The sequence below is a fragment of the Paralichthys olivaceus genome, chromosome 3 (assembly GCF_024713975.1).
Source record: "Paralichthys olivaceus isolate ysfri-2021 chromosome 3, ASM2471397v2, whole genome shotgun sequence".
In the NCBI taxonomy this organism is placed as follows: domain Eukaryota; kingdom Metazoa; phylum Chordata; class Actinopteri; order Pleuronectiformes; family Paralichthyidae; genus Paralichthys; species Paralichthys olivaceus.
The window spans coordinates 7,009,787-7,031,512 of record NC_091095.1 but is presented as its reverse complement, the minus strand read 5'-3'; the positions used below and the strand labels follow the sequence as shown (position 1 = coordinate 7,031,512).

Here is a 21,726-nt window from a genome sequence, read left to right as displayed (position 1 = left end):
GTGTGCCTTTGTGTCTGTGATCTCTCTCAGATGAAAAGCCGATGAAGGGGGCGTCATGGTGGCAGCGGACGCTGAAGACGCCTCCCCATCACGTTGGCCGCGGCCAACTGCCTCTGAAGCGCTCGGTTAGCCGGGAGCGCTACGTGGAGACATTGGTCGTGGCCGATAAGATGATGGTGGGTTACCACGGTCGCAGGGACATCGAGCAGTACATCCTGGCTGTCATGAATATTGTAAGTTTCACAACACAACAAAGACTCACATGCACACATTAGTTCAAAGGTCACTTTCTCAGCGTCAGTGGGGGAAGATTGTCGCACATTGGAATTGTGGAATTATAAAATGGTTAGAGCCAAGTTTCACACGAAAACAAAGCCAGACTGAGAAGATGTGGTAAAAATTATGGTTTGTTTTTGCAGATTTTTCTCCGTCACCCAGTCACGGTTTGGTGACTTAGCGTCGTGCAAAACAAATGAACATCTTGGAGTCGACTAAAAAACATTTTCAATGTGAGATTAAAGGCTCAGTTGGGAGGAACAGAAATGTCTTCTGCCATTAAAATATGTTTCAGTGCGTCAGACATAAACTTTATACATTTAAATGTCAAAAAATCCAAATGAAGTAGAAATAAATCACAACCAGGCTCATTTATTTACATGAATGATGGTGAGAGACAGGAAGAAAAAAAAATGTGTTTGGAGGCCACATTTAGTTTTAGTTAGACAGGCTCAGGTTGTATGTCATCATCTGCACTATTTCTATCACTGTAGATCACACACACACACACACGCACGCTAGGAATGTATTTAATGGAGGGGTTGGTCAGCTGCTATTGTCACAAGCTGGTTGCATCCAGACTGTTGCAGAATCACAGAAACCAACAGCGTCTCTTCAGTGGTGTGCAGCAAAGTGGAGCCAAATTGCACCAGACACCAATAATGACAAGTGTCAGAAAGCAGCCTCAGTGCGAGCTGTGGTTTTAGCTTTTATTACCGTCGGTGCTTTAGCTCCTTAATAATCTCTGGCACTTGTGCTGCTGTGGTGGTGCTCTGACTTTACAGCTCGCATACCGACTCTCACACTAGTCTGTTTCATACAGTGTTTGGTTATCATTTAAAATCAATCTCAGTAAGGACACGAGACAGGGATGTTTGCTTTCTCAACAGGAAAATCACAGCTGAATCAGGCGGTTTTTCTTTGGCACGCAGTGGATGTTATTCATTCCATTTTCAAGACTGGGATTATTTTTTCTTTAACTTCTCTTTAGAATCTTTATTACCTCCGCCAAGGAAGTTATGTTTTTCGTCTGCATTTGTTTGTCTGTCTGTCTGTTATTTAGCAGGACTACCCAAAACCTACTCAACAGATTGCTACTGAACTTGCTGGAAGGATGTGGTATGGGTGGGGAAAGAACACATTTAATTTGTGTGCAGATTCAGATCAGGAGGCAGATCCAGGAATTTTCTTTTCACTTTCTTTAACATTGTGAGATATTATGTTTTTCAAAATTTTCGTTGATTTCTCAGAGAACTACAATGCCACTCAGTTTAGAACTTACCTCCGACAAGGCCCAACAGTCCCCTTATGAAACCACATTTAAGTTACTTGATCCGAAGTTATATTATATCAAATTGCGCACACTCATAAACATCAGTCCCCAAAACATGCCTGATTTTTCAGGATCCATGAATTGTTCTCGGAGAAATCAATGAAAATGTTTGAAAATCTCACAATGTTGAAGAGTGAAAAGAAATTCTTGGTTTCACACCAAAATTTGATGGTTTCTTTCAACTGCTGGGCCTTCGCAGAGGTACTCACTACTGAGTGCCCTTCTATTTTTTGACGGACTACTCATCTGTCAATCTGTCATCTTGTCTCCACTTTGGTGTGATATGCTCTACTGGTGTCTCAGCTGTTTTTAAGACTGGTCTTTTCTTGTTTCCCTGGAGGTCAGGTTGCCAAACTGTTCCAGGATTCTAGCCTGGGGAATGCAGTCAACATAGTGGTGACACGGCTCATCCTGCTCATGGAAGACCAGGTAAATACTCGTCTCCTCTCGTCTCCGCTGAGCAGCATCTATGCACTCTTTGTTTGCGTCAAATTATTGGCTTAAGTGTCTTTTCCTCCACCACTCCCCGGTGGACTGAGTGAGTAAACGCGTCTTGTGAATAGCCACTGTGGTAATGAAAGGGACAAGAGGACGTAGGGAGGTGTGGAGGAGGGTGATGGGTGAGGAAAGGCGTTAAAGTCAGGGAATGAGGGGAGTTTTGTACCTGTCAGACAGAAGTGCTTTGTGACTATCTGGCTGGTTACTGTGGTGTACAGTAACCTCTCTGATCTGCTTCAGGTGACCTGCTTTAGATCCAGACGTTGATGTAAAACACATCAGCGTCTAAATCTGCTTCACCATTTAAAGCACAAGAGAACACCATCACCTCCTTTTTTACCAGATTCTTCAAGGTCTGGTGATTTTACTAATACTTCCTTGCCACACTGTCAGATGTTCCACTACTTTTGTCCAGACAGAAATTTCCGAACAACCCACGGAGAGACTGACATAAAACTTTGTTCATCCATGATCCCCAGAATATAAATCCCTGAATGACTTTGATGATCCTTTGATTTTTCCTCAAGTGCCACCATGAGGTTGACAATTTATTTTTTTTGGAATGTCCATAGACTATATATAAATAGGAAAATTCATAAAAACTGTCAGATTGTCATGAATTTTCAGAGACGTCCACAGTGCTCATCGGATGAATCCTCGTGATTTTGGTGAAACCTCTAGTGCCACCAGCAGGTTAAACCTTTCCCTTATCCAGCTCAATATGTCAACATCTAATACAAATAGACTGACACAGAATTCAGGGCTTTGTTCTTCCTGTAGACGACTCCATGAATTCCCTCCTGTCAACATTTCTGTTTCTGAGTGAGATGCCTTGAGATCTGTTGAATGGGTGAGCACAACATTTGGTCGACATGTTCATGTTACCTTTAGGATGAATTTTAACAACTTTGGTGAGCATATCAGTGGTGAACCTTCATCTCCTGTTCACTTCTATTCTGTACGAGCGAGGGGGTGTTTTCGTAGTGAGCCAAGATGGTTGATGGCTGATATTAGCTGTTGAACAGCTGTTATTTTATGATGTCAGACATGAAAATGATAAACTACCCCACAAAAGAGAAGCTGCGTCTACCCAAAACACCCTCCTCCAAAAACAACCACAACCTCAAACGGACTTTTGACCACACAACTGATTTGCGTGTCATCCTGCAAGCAATGATTCGTTATTCTCCTCGGCGGGTGATAATCTTTCGTATATGTGTGACTGTGCCCTTAGGGTTAAGGTTTTGAATTCCGCTCAACCAAAACACTTCACAGTCCACACTGTACTTCCTGGGGTCCTCAGAGACACATCCATCAAGTTTGAAGTTGATCCGATTAGCAATTTTTGAGAAAATTAAAGGACAGACAGAGAGAGAGACAGAATTCTGGTTTTATTTGTACCACGCTGACTGAGCTTAATGCACTGCTGTGTCTCAATACAGAGGGGCTAGCATGGCTGTGGTCCTTTCTTTGTATGATAGGAATGAGTGAATGCAGGTGACCGAGGACAGAGACTAAAGAGTCCAGCTTATAAAAAGTGCATGATCTTACCAGCATAGCTCTGGAGATGACGGAGTCTTCTGACTGCCTAGTAAATGACCTTATTAGCCTGCCATCAACAGCATGTGGCGAGACAGTGCTGCTGCCTCTATCGTCATATTGACCTTTATTGCAATCTGACAGAAGAGTCATACTGAACTGTGGCTTTGAGGTTTCCTCCATAGATATCCTATTAGGGAACATTTATGATTCATACAGTCATGCCATGCATCAGATTTAGACATCAGACATCGGATGTGTTCGTCATCTGAGAGAGTAAATAAGTAAATGTTAGAATCATTAGTGGTGGGCACTATTAATGTTGTTATTCTTACTCCATGGAGCGTTGAGGTTGAGGTCGGGGCCAGATCGCAAGGAGTCTGAGTCGAGTGGTTCTTTTAGCTTTGCAGGTCTGAAAGTGGCAAGCTGCCCCTAGAAAAGAAAGGCAGACCAGCAGTGGGCCCAGAAATGAGCGACTGTGGGATGAGGCAATTACTAGTTATGTCACCACATGCATTCCTGGGTTACGAGTTCTCGCCAGCTGTGGCCAGCGGTGCATTCCCTCCTCTCTTTCCTCTCTCGGCACGCTCATAGTACTAGAAAGCAATTCCACTCTAATCCTCCCTCCACTTCAGCCTCTTTGAGACAGTGGAGGGAAGTTTTTTAAAGCTTTAAAGTCAGGGAATCCAAATGTTAGAAATGTGGTCTCACCATGTATGACATACAGTCTGATAAAACCATTTATCTCCAAATATCTGAGACTGAAAACATCCATTTTATGTAAATTGAGCACTGAGTAAATTCATTTAATTCCTATAGTAAAATTTTTTTTAAAAAACCATCGGATTATCAAAAGAATGTTAAAACTGTTTTTTTTCTGAGATTATTAAAACTCCAAATTTGTGAGATGCACGGTTTTCACAGAACAGAAAGAATAACATACTGGGGTGGAAAACAAGCCTGAAACTGCAATACAGGAAGACTGGGGCTGGGTTAAGATAGCATTGTTGGCCTATCGTCTGATAGTTGGAATCTCCTCTTTGTTGACATGGGAATATTAAAGTATCTTTGCAAAAACATGAAATTGCTGTAGGCCAGTTGTAATCTCCATTCTGTAGTGTTTTAAGGTTTAAATAAGCAATTTAATTTTCCTGATTTGCCTTGAGTCCATGTTTTATCTCTTGTCTTTCCTCCAGCCAACACTGGAGATCAACCACCATGCAGGGAAGTCTTTAGACAGCTTCTGCAAGTGGCAGAAAAACATCCAACATCGGAGCAGCTATGGGAACGCCATTCCAGACAACGGGATCGCACACCACGACACAGCTGTGCTTATCACCAGGTCAGGTCATGAGACAAACACCTATAACCAAAAAGGCTTTAGAGATGTTCATGGAAAGGCTTTATTTGACGATACACAACAAGAAACTTCAATAATCTCTCAAGGGGGAAACTGAATGTCACCTTGCACATAGGACAGACAACAGTCACATGGCAGTAGATAAGTGGCAAGCACAGCAGCAAGGTGTCAATATGATTTTTTCATTCCCGGAAAATGTGGAAATGTTTGCTGTAGCACTTAGCTGTGTGGCAGCTTTATAAATAAACTAGTCCACCTAACGCTGCAGCTCCTCCAGTCGTTGTAGATAACAATATTTTTAGATTAGTTTAATATATTTTCATTTTCATTAAAGAGTAAACGCAGAGTTTTCCAGCTCTTCTCCTCACAAGCTTTCATTTAGTCGTATCCCAGAGAGTTGGGATGTATCTTGTCCTGACTCAGGTGACGAAAGCTGGGACCGCTCTGCCCAGCTCACATCTCCATTTTTTTCTCAGCATCTGGAGAGAAAGAGAGAAATCTAAGAAAGGAGCGAGAAACAATGACAGATTTATTTTTTGAAGGGGGAAAAAACAGGTTAAAGAAGATGGCGAGACATCGGAGAGGATGAGAAATGGAGCAGAAATCAAAGCAAAGCTGCCTTGAATCTGACGGCCCTGCTAACCCTCAGTCGTCTCTTCATTTCTCTAACTCCACTCTGTTACTGATTGTGTCGCAGGGAAACACACACAACAATGGCAGACACGTATTAAACAGATAAAACACTGGTGCTATTGACTGAGGAATGTCCATCAGCAAACAGCACAGCCATGGTTTGGTCAGAGTCATCGGATCCGGCTGGGCTGAGCTGCCACAAATACTTTCCTATTCTTCTTTCTAACAAAATGTGGGACCAGCTCGTGTTGCAGGAGGTGAACAGTCAAACAGATAAATGTCATTACTGTGTTTTTAGCTGTGGTTGTGGTGGTTTTGTGAGAACGTTTTGGTTTTTACGATGGCATTCATCAAGTAGAGGATGGAAGCTGTCCAGACAGACGACACCACAGTGACCGTCCAAGATTTCCTGCTATTGTTCTTTTAAAACGATATCTGTCCACTATCGCTGCTGTCCACTGTCTGTCCCCAACGTCTGTGTGTATATTTGTGAATTCACTGCATCCATTTCGAGTGTGTGTGTTTGTAAGCATACAGTGTGTACATGTGACTACTGCTAATGATGCTTTTGTATGTGTGTGAAGTTAATGTATTAGTTTTAAAAAAACTTTCCAAACTACCTCTCTTCTCGTCTGCAGGTATGACATCTGCATCCAAAAAAACAAGCCATGTGAAACCCTAGGTAACACACATGCACACACACACACACACACACACACACAGTATATATATACTGTATATCTGTGTAATTATCGGTCACATTATGGGGGTTTGATGTCATGAAGGGGAAAACAAGCAGGACCTCTTTAGTCACAGATACAACTGTATGTGTGTGTTTGTGTGTGTGGCAGGTCTGGCTCCTGTAGGAGGGATGTGTGAGCCTGAGAGGAGCTGCAGCATCAATGAGGACATTGGTCTGGGAACAGCCTTTACTATCGCCCATGAGATAGGACACACGTGAGTAACACATCCCGCATGGATGAACTTGAACATTTCTCTCAAAATGACACACATCCTCAGTTGTGGTGCGGTCCTCAGATTACACCTTCACATCTCCAAAGACACTTTATGTAATATCCTGCACCATGAGTCATTTCCATCAGTTGTGAATGTGTTAATAGTTGTATATTTTCTTTTCAGTCACACTATTTATTTACCAGTGGAATTAGTAACATGTGGGTTTGGAACAGCAGCTGTTTTTTATATCTGGATCTCCTTGGTGACTGTGATTTCCTAAAGCAGCTGTTCACTTTGTAGCTAGTAATTGTCGCTGCCTATAAGCTTTATTTCTGTTATGAGTACAATAAATCAACAAAGATCACTGATTTCATTTCTGTGAAACCACTGTTTGTTTACTCTTGTTTCTCAGAGTTACTGAGTATTACTCATTTTCATTGTATGTGCACAAAACAGTGAGAGGTATTAGGTCAGATGGTGGATCCATCAGAGGCTCCTCCATTAACACAGGTAGCTTTCGAGTACAGCGACTCCAAGGCTGTCAAGCCAACATGACAGGACCTAGTGTGCTTATATGTGTGTATTAGTCTGCTTCTCCACTCTCAACACAATCAACAGTTGTTCATAATTGCCATATAAATTGTTTTGACATCTAAGTGCAGGATTAGATTGAATACAGGCCTGTCTGTGGTGGAGAGAACCCACATGAAAAGACAAGACAGAAATGACTCAGCAGAGGAATTTCAGGACATTTATATTTCAGCCTCAAGCACAGCTACTGAGTGATATCACTGTCTGCCATGGATGTTAACAGAGACTCTATGTAAAGTGATACGATGTGTCTCCACTTTCTACTGCTCAACAAAAATGAAGCTATATCCCACATATGGGTGCCGCCGTCGGGTGCTTTTGACGTTATTTCGAGCATTATTTATAGATGCAGTAATTGTTTGGTGAAAAAATAGTACAAATAAAACATCAATAAAATATTTTCATTGTCCTCGCTGTCATCAAATATCTTGTTTTGTCCAAAGAAAACCTCAAGTAGAAAATAAAGAAGAATTGGAATTTTGTGCTTTTTGCTTAAAACATTTATAATAGTTACATTTACTGGTCAGTGAGTGATTATTATTATTGATTATTAATCAACTAATTGTTGTTGTTGTAGTTCAGCATCGTATGTCTGTTAAAAGTCACAAAAGATGTCTGGACAGAATCTGCATGGGCTGCAACGTGTTGTTATTTTGGGGGGGCAGCTGTGGCTCAGGAGGTAGAGAGGTTGTCCTTAGGCAAGATACTGAACCCCAAATTTCCCCTGACAGCCTCATAGACAATTTAGAAAAAGTTCTGAGTAGAGACGGGCCGCATGAAGGTGTGCGAGAATGGGTGAATGCGTCTTGTACTGTAAAGCACTTCCAGTGGTGGATGAGACTGGAAAAGCTTTATTTAAAATGTGGTCCACACTATTTTAATATTCACATGAGCCTCAGACAGTCACCATAATGTGTAAATCAGTCCCTGATTTGATGTCAAGTTGAAAACCAGCAGGACTCTGAGTCTCAGTTTATTAAAGAGCAACTGTCCTATGATGCTAACATGGTGCTAATAATGAACATCTGGTCAGATACCATATTTTTCTGATAGATAAAGGGGAACACCTGTTAACACTGTGGATGTCACTCTTTAATTCGTCTGTGCTTTAGATTCCTCTCAGTTAATCCACAGAGATCTTTTTTGTCCACTGTCCCCATCCACAAAGCCTCAAAGTGTTGTCAATGTATCATCATGGGCTTTAGGTTTGGGATGAACCACGACGGCATGGGGAACGCCTGCGGCCCCCGCAGCCAGGAGACCGCCAAGCTGATGGCCGACCACATTACTATGAAAACTAACCCGTTCATCTGGTCGGCCTGTAGCCGGGATTACATCACCAGCTTCCTGGAGTGAGTCAGCCTATCAGAAATCTGCAACATCACAAATCATTTGGTAATTAGAGGTTTCAGAGAGAAAAAGTAACTTGGACGTCAATGTACCATTTTTAATGGTGAGAGAAAACATTCAACTTATAGATTGATCTTGATCTAGGATGCAAATCAACTTAGATTTAGTCATCTGCTGCCTGTTCAATGTTTCAATAACGTTGTACCATTTAAAACATTACCAGTTATTCTATATTTGGCTCTCACCTCTGTTTTAGCTCTGGTATGGGCTCCTGTCTGAACAACGTTCCCCCAAAGCAGGAGTTTGTGTACCCCACCACAGCACCAGGTCAGGCCTACGATGCAGACGAACAGTGCCGCTTCCAGTACGGCATCAGATCTCGACAATGTAAATATGCGGTGAGTGAACTGTCCACACTTTTCATTCGTCTTTCAGCTTCTTGTATTTCTAATGCCTTGCTCTCCGTCATCTCTATCTGCTAGTTGAGGTTTTAAACAGTACATGAACATATAGTGCCTTTTTCCGCATAAAGAAAAAACAAGAATCAAAAAATAAGATACAGACATGCACTGACAAACATATTTGTATGTATGAAAACAATAACATAATAAAACATAATAAAAAAGCTGTTTGGTTGTGTTGAGCTAAAAGTGTAATTTTCTTTAAAAATATTACATTTATTTAAAAGTACTGAAGGTTCTAATAAATACATAAATAAACTAGTTGGCAGATAGGAATTCAGAGTGTTTGTTTTAAATGATAAGATATGAAGGATCTTGCAGTACCTTTGCTGAATAGCGTCAACTCTATTGCATGGTCTTTGACAGGGCCAGGCTCAGAGTGAATGGGCATCTGGAACAGCACACGGCTTTATAGACTCATTATTATGGATACTGTGTGGTCAGAGCATATGTACCCAATAAAACGTAGCCCCATGTGTTATAGACATTTCTAAAGAGGCAGAAGAGAGGAGTCAGCAAATCCGCCTTGTGTCTCTTAGCGTATGTAGAAACACTCTGACAGGTTGTCTGACCATATTCTTTGTTCTTTCCCTTTTATTTTCTGTCTCTATCGTCTGTGTTTTATTCTCCTTTCACTGACACACACACACACAGGAAGTCTGCAGTGAACTATGGTGCATGAGTAAAAGCAACCGTTGCATCACCAGTAGCATTCCTGCTGCAGAGGGAACCATCTGTCAGACCAACACAATAGAGAAAGGGGTGAGTAAACTCTGAAAATAACTTGTTTAATGCTTTATTCTTTTTAAAGGTTGTCAATGGTGGAGGTAGGATGGAAGTTCCAGTCCTGCTGCTAATGTCCTCATGCTGACTCATCTTGGCTGTTGTTTTGTTTGGATCAAATGTTTTCCAATGAAAATATTTGTAAGATGAACCGTTGTAAAAGGAAGAAAACAAATCATTCTCGAAAACAAAGTTCTGTTTCTGGAGCGGAGAGCTTTGCTCTTATTCTTCGTTAGTTTTGTTTTTCCTTTGAGATTATGACTGATATAATATTTGCTTTCTAGAACCTTTTGGGTTATATTTTCCCATTATTAAAAATGATGTTAATCTGTTATTGGTCCTGTGTATTCATGAGTGTATTTTACCGCAGTGGTGCTACAAGAGGATGTGTGTGGTGTATGGGACTCGTCCGGAGGGTGTGGACGGAGGCTGGGGGTTGTGGTCGCCCTGGGAGGAGTGCAGCAGGACGTGTGGAGGTGGAGTCTCCTCTTCTATCAGACACTGTGACAGCCCCAGGTACACTTACACGTACACTTACATCAAACTTGAGCAACTTAAAGTGAGGATCAGCAAAAACAATAGGTTTTTGAGTGATGCCACCCTCTTTCTTTTTAGTCATAAAGACAGTATACGCTGAGGTTATATCAAATCAATCCTAAACCTAGAATGGCACTCAGTAGTTCGTATAGTTCCATCACAAAATGACAGACACTCATAAATATCAGTCCTTTAAATATACCAGATTTTTTTACCAAAGATCCGTGAATGTTTCCCTGAGAAATTTATGAAAATTATATATATATATATCTAAATATCTGATATCTGAGTCATCACAAAATTACTAACAGACTTGCTGTTGAATCACAGTCACCAGATTCCTCATCTTGAATTGATTAAAACTAAGAATGAATTGACCCAAATCTGAGGCCTGAAGTCTTTTCTTGTATCATTTCTTTGCGTCATTTGGCTCCGTGATGTTTAAATTTGTTGAAAGTTTAGCAGGAGCAGCCATTTGATGGTGGCTGTCTCTGGCTACCTTCTCAGCTGTTTTTTAAAAAGTTGTTTTCACGACGGTTTATGAAACAAAATAAGCAACAAACATTAGACAGACAAAGCAGAGATCGGGAGCCAGCGCTGATGTGATGGAGGTTAGATCTTAAATTGTGATCAGATGTGACGGACTGGCCTGATTCTTTTCTCTTTGTTTGGTCGCAGGCCAACCATCGGTGGAAAGTATTGTCTGGGGGAGAGAAAGCGTTTCAGGTCCTGCAATATTGATGTGAGTATCACTGCTCTTCATCATTTTTATCGTCATTATCATCAATTGGTCAACACAATGGTCATTGCTCAGGCTTCTGCTAGTATGTGTTTGTGGTGCATGTCCTGCGTGTATATGAACGTGTTTACGTGTGTGTGGTTGCGTTACAGGAGTGCCCCGCAGGCTCTCGGGATTTCAGGGAGATTCAGTGCTCTGACTTTGACAGCGTTCCTTTCCGGGGAAAATTTTACACCTGGAAGCCATACAGAGGAGGTGAGTTAGTAAACCTTCTGTGTTTGTGTGTGTGTGCGTGCGTGCACATGTGTGTCTGTCTACTGTCTACTACAAATGGCCTCTTTGACCTCGGCATCACTGTCAGCCATCAGTTTTATTGGCTCTGTCTGTCACAGCCCTGAACTCCCTGAATTAATTGCTGTGATTTCTAAATAGAGGTTTACAAGCCTCCTAACTGGGATGTGAACCAGGGGTAGACCCAGAACTCACTGGAAATAGAGCTTATCCCATCTGGCCTGGGAAAACCTCGGGATCCCCCATTAAGAGATGGATCACAGTCTGTTAGCAGCCCAAGGAGAAATCCTACCTACGTCCGTGAGTGACCATTAAAACATCCATAAAGATGTTACCGTCCTCAGCCGGAGATAGATAGATACCGCTTTCCTTGTGTGCATTCACACAACAAGCGTATATACGAGGTCAGGTATGTTTGGGAGCGTGTGTGCAATTTGGTGCAGATCCAAATAAAAATCCAGAACTAGTGAATTCAAATGTGGCTTCATAAGGTCATAAGACCGTTGGACCTTGGTGGAAGAATGTGGTCTACTGAGTGTCATTCCAGTATTTCCATTACATGTTTCATTGTACTTTTGTCTCATTCTTTTGTCTGTCTCTCTCTTTTTCTGCTTCTCTCTCTCTATCTCTCTCTCTCTCTGTGTGTATGTGTCCATGCGTGTGCAGCGTGAGGAGAAAGTGAAGCAAAGCTGCACACTCTCTCCAGTCTGGCTCACAGATGCTGGCTGCAGAGAGCCATGCATCCCACAATGCCTTGCAAGAATTCCTTGCTGCTGATGAGCACTACACTGGACGTGAAAGATAAATAGTTTCAACGACATAACTGCCTTTAATCTAGCCCTCCAATAACATAATGGCTTACAGAGATGGCCGGACAGCCAATTCCAACTTCAGGCAACAAGTGCTCCTTTCATCAAGTCAGCTGATTTTACAATGGAAATCCCTTGCAGCTGTTAAAATAGGAACCGTGCCAGTGACTCTGCCCTGCGTTAAGGCCAGATCACAGCGCCCAGCCCCTTTTCTGTCCTCTGCAGCCCTCTCTCTCTCTGTCCTCAAAGTCTCATTCCTCCTTTCACTTTTACCTTCTCTCTCAGGGAAAAGCAGCTTCCTTCTCTTCCACCCCACTGTCCTCTTTCCTCAGGATGCCTCTCTAAACCTTTCGCCCCCTCTGACTTCTCACTTTTGTTCACCGTTATGCAACCTCTCTCTCCATCTTTCTACTTTCTGCCCTGAGACACCAGAACAGAGACAGAGTATTTCGCTCTCAGCACTGAAAGCCAAATCATTAAAAAATTGTTTTTTTTTTAAACAAGCTGTTTGGCATTGCTGTTCTCCGTCCAACGGCCTTCTCACTCAACCCTCACACTCCATACAACATACCCTGCAAGTTATTACTCACACACACACACACACACACACACACACACACACACACACACACACACACAACACTGTAAGCCATGACTGCCCTGCCAAAGCTAGGCACCATGGGAATTGTATTTTTCCATGGTCTGACCACTTTATCGTTTTTGAGCCCTGCAAGTGCATACTCTCTCTCTCCCTCACATTTTCTTTTTCTCCCTCTCTGTCCTTCCCAGTACACATTGTACCTGCCTCAGTGCTGCCAGCACAAACAAACACAGCCCAGACTGATGTCAACAGCCTCTCAAATAGTGGAGCTGCTGGCAATGAATGAAGGATATATACCACTTGGCTCGAGAAAACCTCTGTGTGTGTTTGTGTGTGTTTGTGTGTGTGTGTGTGTGTGTGTATCATGGTGAGGAAAAAGACAAAATAGAAGAGTGAAAGGACAAAAATGTGCATGTGCACACCTTTATAAAACCTAGAATCAGTTGTCCCTATTGTAAATTATTGTGCAGCTTATAATGGAGACCTTTATTGATGAACTAATCAAAAGTCCCTTGTAACAGATGTCAGTGAGTTTTTGTAAAAGATTTTTCGTTGTCATTGTTGCCAGTTTAGTTTCATGTGTTAATACATCTTTTCAGAAGGTTAGTGTGGGAATCCAGCCACTCTCTGTCGTACCCATTTGCAGTGCTGTGTTTTTATGTATTTAAGCAGCGGCAGTTAACTCAAAGTTTTGTGTCTGTGTGCGTATGTTCAAGAGAAGCCGGGACCTAATCACATTCAGCTGCTTGTTCTTTGTTTGTCAGCACTGAAAAACATTTCCCACTCCCCTGTAGACTGTCTCTCTCTCACTCTGTCCTCTCACTGCTGTCTTCATTACCATGTGACACATTCGGCAGAACAAAACCAGTTACATGTGTCAATATGAAACACGCTTCATTCACTCGTGTCTGTGTGTCCAGGGGGAGTGAAGTCGTGTTCTCTCAACTGCCTGGCCGAAGGTTACAACTTCTACACAGAGCGTGCTCCAGCTGTTGTGGACGGCACGCCCTGCCGAGATGACTCCCTGGACGTGTGTGTAAATGGGGAGTGTAAGGTGAGATATGAAGATTGAATACTCTTGTTGTTTTTTATGCCTTTACAGCCAGAGGTTGGACGCTTTATGGTTTTGGGTTGTCCCTCAGTTCATCCCATTCTTGTGAATGCGATATCTCAACAATGCCTCCAGGGAAATTCTCTAAATTTGGTACTGGCGTATAGCCAATTGGAGTCATGGATGTTCTAATAAGAATTTGGCGGTCAAAGGTCATGGTCACAGTGGATTCACAACATGTTTTTGGCTTCTTGAACATGATATCTCAAATCTGCATTCAGGCAATTACTTTAAAGTTTGACCATCCGATTTCAGTGGTCAAAGGTCACAGTGACCTCATATGAGTCTGGAAAAAATGTATGTAGACTGAAACTGCACTGGGGGGCAGAGGCATACAACAGCAGGACGGTAATTCTAGCTTTTGTCTCTTTGTTTCTTGTTCTACACATCCATGCAAAGCTTTAATTGAAATATCCACATGTGAGCGGAAAAGCCAAATAGCTGAAGCAGCAGAATAAAGAATCAACACGAGACAGCGTCGCTTACACTCGCTCTCCAGACTCTGGACAGTTGCCACTGTCGAGTTTACACGCAGGCTGCCGACGATCATCACGATCAGCTGCTGAAATGAAAAATGATCTTAACTCTGGCAGCGGTCTCAGATTCCCATTAACGGATGCTCACTCTTTAATCCTAAATGATAATGAAATCGTCTGGAAGCAGAGACCACCTGGAGCTACAACACGTCCCTGGAACCTACTGTGACAGCAGCATGACTCAATTAAGGGATGTTGATTAAAAAAACCACCTAATATTAATAGTGCTCTGTTTATGTTGTTGTTTTGATCTCAAAAAAATAAGTAGAAGCTTTCCTGTAAAAAACTAAGAGGTAACATTTTTCAGGACAGTCAACTTGTTGTTTTCTTGAATGTCCAAAGATGTTATTTTCAGCCCCTTCACTTAATTTAGCTTGGATTGAGAAGGAGGCTGGAGATCCTGGGCTCATCCAAAGAGAGGATTTTGTTTATCAACATCCCCTCTCTCTCTTCCCTCCCCCCTCCTTCACTCCTTCGCTGCTCTTGCTTCTCTGTCCTTCGCTCTGTTCAGCTCTGCAGGAACTCAGTGACCCTCAAGCTCAGCTGTTCCTCTGTCTGCATTGCAGACTGGCTCTCATTCACTGTACTCTTATTATCTCCGTCTCTTTCCCTCTCTGACTCCACATCGCTCTGTTCCTCCCTTTTCTTACTCTGTCCCTCAACTTTTCCCCCTTTCTTCATCCAGTTTCTCTGCCTGCCATCTAGTCAGTGTCTCTTCCTCACCCTCTCCTCTCTTCTCCTCTATCGTTTCATCTCTCGTGTATTTTATTCACACACAATAGTCCTGTGGAGAAATCTCTATCTCTTGTGTTTGTAGCCACATGCTGGCTTTTGTTCAGGAGGTAGCGTCTGCCTATGAGAGAGAAAAGAGAAACTGAAGGAGAGAGGGAGAAATGAGGGTGGTAGAAAAAGGGGCCGAGGAACAGATGGTCCGGTTGAACGCAACATGCCGCTGCAGACAAAAGGCACGTCTGCTCCAGTCACTTTTTCCTGGATCTGGCGGACAAAATATAAAATGTACAAAACATTAGGAACACCTGTTCTTTCACGAAATTTACAGACCATGTAAATCCAGGTGAAGGCTGCGCTCTCACAGGGATTTTACCTGCTGATCAGCCTCAGTTGTCCAGTGTAATGGACAGATAAGAAAAAGTGAAACCTAGACTTTATTGAAAAAAGCTCTTCCTGCTGCTGGTCTGTAGTTTTTTAAAAGGAGTTTCTTACAGGCACAATAAAACTTCAAATATCTTTTATGGTGTCCCTGGCTCAGCATCTTGTGTGCACATATACTCTAATCATAGTTTTGGTTTGAACATTTCCCATGTTGCACAAAATGTCAGAGGCTCTTGACTTTCTTCTTCCCTGTCCGTGGAGCGATATTATTATCCATCTTTATATACAGTCTATGTTTCCAACTAATGGTCATTGAGCTTTCTGTTTTTTCCTCTTTGTCCTTGCTCTTGTTGAGGGTTAACACATAGGATGAAGCACCTTGTAAAGCCCTGTGACACAAATTGTAATTTGTGAATATAGGCCATACAAATACTATTTGAATGAATGATTGACTTGTTATTTGTGTAAAATGTCAGAACACAAATATTATTATAATGCAGAGGACAAGACAATATTCAAAATCTGAACATTTAAAAGCTGGAAACTTGGACTGGACATTTTTTCTCAATCAACTAAAGATAGAGTGAAATAACTGATGAATGTTACACAGATGAAGGTGTAGTTTGAAAGTCTGTTTTTCAATGTATTTTGCCTGTAGAGATGAGTTTTGACCTTTTATCATTTTAAACTTTAACATAACAAATGCAACAGGTAACCAAGGGGTTAATCACAGTTTTAACAGTGGATTTAGTCTTGAACTATGATCTAATCAACATAAAAGTAATAATAAACTTAAACCTCATTATCCCTTTCTACAATAAGCAACTGTCGTATGAATATATGAGTATGAGAGCAGTTGCCATTCATTTTCTGCCCTTTTGTTTAGGTTTGGTTCACTGTTAAAGAGTTTGAGTGAAACCACCTGCTTTGCTCATCATGAAACTTATTTATGTCGACAGCGATGAGTTTAGCAACCAAAGAGCATTATGTCTGCACAGGATCACAAAACACATCTGGACTTACCATCTGATATTTCTGTGTTTGGGAAAAGTGGTCTGGAAGACATTAGATGTAATCTCTCAGCCCGGCCTCTGACACCTCTCGACTTACTGCCTGTGCCCCTTTAACCCATGACCCCGAGTGACACCCCACCCGCTCACTTGTCTCTCCCCTCTCACAGCACGTAGGCTGCGATCGCATCCTCGGCTCGGACGTTCGCGAGGACCGCTGCCGGATCTGTGGAGGTGACGGGAGCAGCTGCATGACTGTGGAGGGACTCTTCAACGACTCGCTGCCCGAAGGAGGTAGAGACATGAAACACTCAAGCACTTTTCTTCCTCTCCCTGTAATAGCATTGATTCACTTTTGGGAGATATTTCCACAGACATTTCTGCTCATGTAGATGAAGATTTTGATGTGTCCTTCATCAGCAGTGGGGAAACATGGTTTACTTTTTGACTTGATCTTTGGAATGGTTTTCTTCTTTTTCTGAGAATCAGATTACGTTAACATGAGGCATTTACCTTGAGAAGTTATGCAAAATAATTTTCTCCTTTGCCAAACGTGCATATCCAGCCTTTGGATTCTGATACTTTGGATTGTGAATGCCTCTTGGAAAGCTGCCTTACCCAATGAGTTGGGATACCCCAAATATTCAAAGTGTATCATATGATTGTCTGTTCACATGCAAAGCAGCATGCCGTCACAGTTATTTATTTGATTGAGCACATAGCTGCACAAGCTATGTGCTATCCGCATAGCTCAGCAGCTGTTTTACTCTAATGAATGCTTAGAGATACACATTGTGTATACACAGCAGTTGAGAGTTGATGGAGCCCCAGATTTAATTGGTATTACGGATAAAGTCAATAAATCCCTGGCTAGTTCTTTAACCTATAGTTGGCAGGCCTTGAAAATGCATCAGTCAGTCATTATAGTTTTAATGCAGATTTGTCATGAAGATGTGCTTGTGTATCATCTGACCTTGAGAGAGCATGTAAATAGAGAAAAGAATATGGCCCAGAATCAATCCTTGAGGTACACCGCAAATGTTGTCTGTGAAAGAGGCCATGTTAGAGACAAACCACAGGTTCTAAATAGATAATTATAAATCAAAGATTATAACGTGAGTATTATCAAAACTGGATTATAAATTAATTGAGTAAAATTATGTGATTGGCGGTGTTACATGTAAGTGGAATTTAGAGCAGGATTAAGACAGAGCAGAGGTCAGCATGGTCTTACTTGTTTGACACACATTTGGAAATCCAGACAAAGCTCCAAACGTCTTTAGATTAATGTTAAACTAAGAATTAGTATATACATAAACCAATGTAGTGAGTCAAGTCAGATTGATATCATATACAGATGTACATCATTCATTTCCAAGCCAACTCTAGACCTCTAAATACACAAAAAAACAATACCCAGAGCACATTAACAAGCCCAAATGAGTATATGCATACCATAAAGTTTATATATATATATAAATATATTTATGCCAGCCACCCAGAGACACGTGGCAGACAGATTTAGGTGAGGTCCAACCAGTGTGGCTTGAGGTCCAGCAGCCGCCATATCTATTCAGGGTTACATTTCTCACCACAACACCAAACTCCCGAGTCTCTCACCCAACTGTCAACACCGCTCACCCCCTTCCAGGATTCCTCATGGGGGACACACCCTGAGCAAGCAGCCTTGCTTTGGACCACAGTGACCAGGCCAGTATGTCAACCCCAGCTGAAGTCTCAACCACCCTCAAAATATCTGACATTGCCACCGGGCTGAAAAGAGTCAGTGAGTAAGGCTGAAGTCGTAGGTTGTTTGGCCTCGTGTTTCGTGGTCTGGTGAAGGTGTCTGTGGTCAGGGCTGTTAGAGTATAGAAGCGTGTTCTACTTATATTAGTATTTTTCTGTCATAAGTTTGGGGGAATTAAACTAATTAACTAATTAAAAAAGGAATTTTCAAAAGATGTGAAACATAGTTTGATATTTATGGACTTCAATTTCCTAGTAGGAGTCAAACTTCTCAATCTAAAATTACAAAAAACTATTGACTGATTGCTGCAGGTCAAGCTTATAATATCCCAAATACTCTCTTACCAACACTCAGATGACTTGGTCACATAGTACAGTTCAGCCTGATCTCATCTCTAACCAAACTCAAACTCCAGGCCTCAGGGACTGAAGGCTTATTCTGACCTCATGCAGCTTCATAACAGGCAGAATCACTCATGTCTACAGCAAAAGTTTTATTTCTCTGAACTCCTAAAGCACCTCTCGTCTCTGCTCCAGTGATTTAAATATGGTCTGTCTCCTGGCAGAGAAGGCTGCAGAGTAAACGTGAGTAAAAGCTCATGCAGGGAGACACATTATACTGATATACATCATACCATTATCCGAGTTTCCCCATCCCAGAAAAGTGAAAGTTGAAGTTTCCGAAATATGCCGTGTTCTTACTTTGTGCTCTCAGGTTAAATGCAATAATGTCCCTTTAAGTCTCTTTCCATCTGTCCAGCCTGTGGCTGTAGTAGGCGGTGAGGGGTTACTGCAGTGTCATGGGCAAGGGATTTACAGCCCCTCTGCTCTGTTAACAACACAGCTCCTCTGATTGTTAACAGAAGAACCACACACTAACACCCTAGCTCCGTGTGTGTCAGTTTCTGAAGCCAAAAAAACCCCTCAAACTCGGCCCCTCTGATCTTCCGCACCTCCATCTTGAAACCAAGGGCAGGGTCAGTGTGACCTCTACAAGCTCCACAAAGAGGTCATAAGCCAAACCTCTCCTTTCCTCTTGTGGTCAAAGCACTGGAAGGAATGATCTTAGTCTTCCTTTTTTTGTTCCCTCTTCTTCCAGGCTAAAGTTATTTACAGGGCAGAGCCTAGAAAAGCAGAGCGAGGCAGGGTGGAGGTGAGATGAGCGTAAAAAGAAAAGGAGACTTAAACAGATGGAGGGAAGCAGAAGAGAGGAAGAGCCGGCTCTTGGCGTAGTTCTCACTCTCTAACAAAGAGCCGAGCGGCTGAGGCTGAGTGCCCAGGAATGCAACTGGAACCTCAAGCCTCTGATTAGTCCATCGTTGTCCCACAGAGCTAAACACTTATAAGTCGCTCCCCTGATCCCCAGTGAATAAACCGCCTTCGCTTTGTTTTCATTTTTTTGAGTTTGTGTTGGTCTGTGTGTGTTTGTGTGTGTCTCAGGTTATGAAGAAGTGGTCAGAATCCCCAAAGGATCAGTGTTCCTCCACATACAAGAGCTCAACATCTCCCTCAACTACCTTGGTAAGATGATATTCACGATAACTTTTAGTGTAATAGCCTTTCAAGGGAACTAGGGAAAGAAATATGAAAACTATGACAGGAACCTCAAAACTGCTGCTATAAAAACTAACCTTCCATAATTGTACAGCTATAGTCTGGTCTAAGGAGGATTTCCTAGAGTCACCAGCTTGTTATTGTTATCTACTTTGAGCGTCTGCACTTGCAGGTGTCTGAGCTCAGCTGTCCGAAAAGATTGCTCATTCGTTTTGTCACCGACACACAATGAATCCTGGGATATGTTGGTCTGAGAAAGATCCACCCGTTACATTCCCTTGCACGGGAATAGAAGGACACTTTTGAAGGAGCTTGATGTAGCACTGCTTAGTCACAACACTGTGACACATTCAACCTTCAGTTCTGAACTGAAGAAGAGTTTTGGATAAGAGGTGAAATGGAAACACAAGCAACTACACAAGTACAGCTCCTGAAGATACTTTGACCCGGATGATGACAGTTTTCACAGACGTGAGCTATACTAACTCATCTTTTCCATTCTTTTTCATCATGTATGGTAATAGATTGTGCCTGTTTGAACGTCTTAACCTTTTCTTCATAGTGTGATGAGTCGATCCACATCAAGCTCTTCTTTCTCTTCATCTCATCCCAGATTGACTCATTGATTTGAGTTCTGTCAGATTCACTCCATGTTCTTCTTCACTCTAAAGACAGTTCTTGATGACTCCGGCTGTCTGTTTGGGGTCGTTGACCTGCTGCAGAACTAAACATCGAAGCGTGAAGCTTTTGAACGCTTTTGTATTTGAACGTTTGGGTTTTTGGGCTGTGAGTGCAGGAAGAGCACAAGTTCCTCTAATAGAATTTCAATCAGGAGAGACTTATAAAGGCACAAAGGAGAACGGAGCTTAGACCCCAGCAGGAAGTAGCTCACCGTGGGAAGCCGTCCTCTGAATTTGGTGTTTCCAATATGTAGGAAATCCAGTGAGCCAGCATTCCTCATATCAGAACCTATAAACTGGAACCATTGCAGCAATTTTTATTGTTAATATCGACATCTGCTTGATAAAATACAGCAGATCGTAGTCTTGCCGATGCTGCGTTCATGTCATGTCAATCAGACCTTAATCGACCTCGCTCGCAGCAGACATTTTGGCTTGACATTACTGGGAACTGGCATTTCATTTAGATCAGCTTCTTTCAGCATCCTGGTGTTCTGCATGCTGGCTCACTCTCATGGTTTACTGGGATGCCTGATGGAACTAAATGTGTTTCACCTGTGCTTATCTGGCTATGACAAGTTAAAATGTAATGAGCTGCCAAGTTGGAAAAAACCATTGACATCATCTTCTTTCTATTGTGATTATGAGTCTGAGATATCAGGCAGCGCTGCTGTGTTACCTTGCGGCTGCTCTTTCAAGCAGTTACAGCTTAATAAAATGCAGTCGATTTTTTTCTCAGGATACTGGAGCAGTGCTGGATATTTGTTTCCCCCTTGTTTGCAGTGTTTGTGGCAGCTGGGCTAGATAATTCTCAGAGGGGTGTTGACTCGTGTTGAAGGTCGAGATTCAATACAGTTTGGGCCTGTGATCAGAACAAATGAGACAAAACTGAAATGTATCTTGTTTTGAAAATCAAAGTACAAGTATATTTTCCATTTGCTGTCTGTATTCAATGTCCCTCCCCTCTGTGTCATAGTGCTGAAGAGTAAAGGTGACCAGTATTTTATCAATGGGAAGCTGACCATTGACACACCGCGCAGGTTCGATATCGCCGGTACCACGTTTCACTACAGACGGCCTACTGACGGACCAGAAACTCTTGAAGCTCTGGGGCCAACAAACATAACCCTTATTGTCATGGTAATAAGAAACCCCCAAAACATGGTTTGAAAAAAGTTTAATCAAGTTTTGTCTCGTTGTCATGTTAAATATTCGTGT

The 21,726-nt window shown here is 42.2% G+C and overlaps 1 protein-coding gene across 2 annotated transcripts in view; it reads left to right on the top strand.

Annotated features, from left to right (window-relative positions):
• Positions 1-21,726, top strand: part of adamts10 (ADAM metallopeptidase with thrombospondin type 1 motif, 10) — a 42,411-nt gene that overhangs the window by 13,529 nt on the left and 7,156 nt on the right. For both annotated transcript variants that reach the window (XM_020098551.2, XM_020098550.2), the window contains exons 6-20: positions 31-233; positions 1,955-2,038; positions 4,843-4,988; positions 6,278-6,321; positions 6,491-6,596; positions 8,393-8,539; positions 8,794-8,935; positions 9,653-9,760; positions 10,152-10,297; positions 10,997-11,060; positions 11,210-11,312; positions 13,679-13,812; positions 16,699-16,822; positions 19,715-19,795; positions 21,485-21,648. In XM_020098551.2, the coding sequence (XP_019954110.1) occupies positions 31-233; positions 1,955-2,038; positions 4,843-4,988; positions 6,278-6,321; positions 6,491-6,596; positions 8,393-8,539; positions 8,794-8,935; positions 9,653-9,760; positions 10,152-10,297; positions 10,997-11,060; positions 11,210-11,312; positions 13,679-13,812; positions 16,699-16,822; positions 19,715-19,795; positions 21,485-21,648 (1,796 nt within the window). The remainder of the gene's footprint in view (positions 1-30; positions 234-1,954; positions 2,039-4,842; positions 4,989-6,277; positions 6,322-6,490; positions 6,597-8,392; positions 8,540-8,793; positions 8,936-9,652; positions 9,761-10,151; positions 10,298-10,996; positions 11,061-11,209; positions 11,313-13,678; positions 13,813-16,698; positions 16,823-19,714; positions 19,796-21,484; positions 21,649-21,726) is intronic.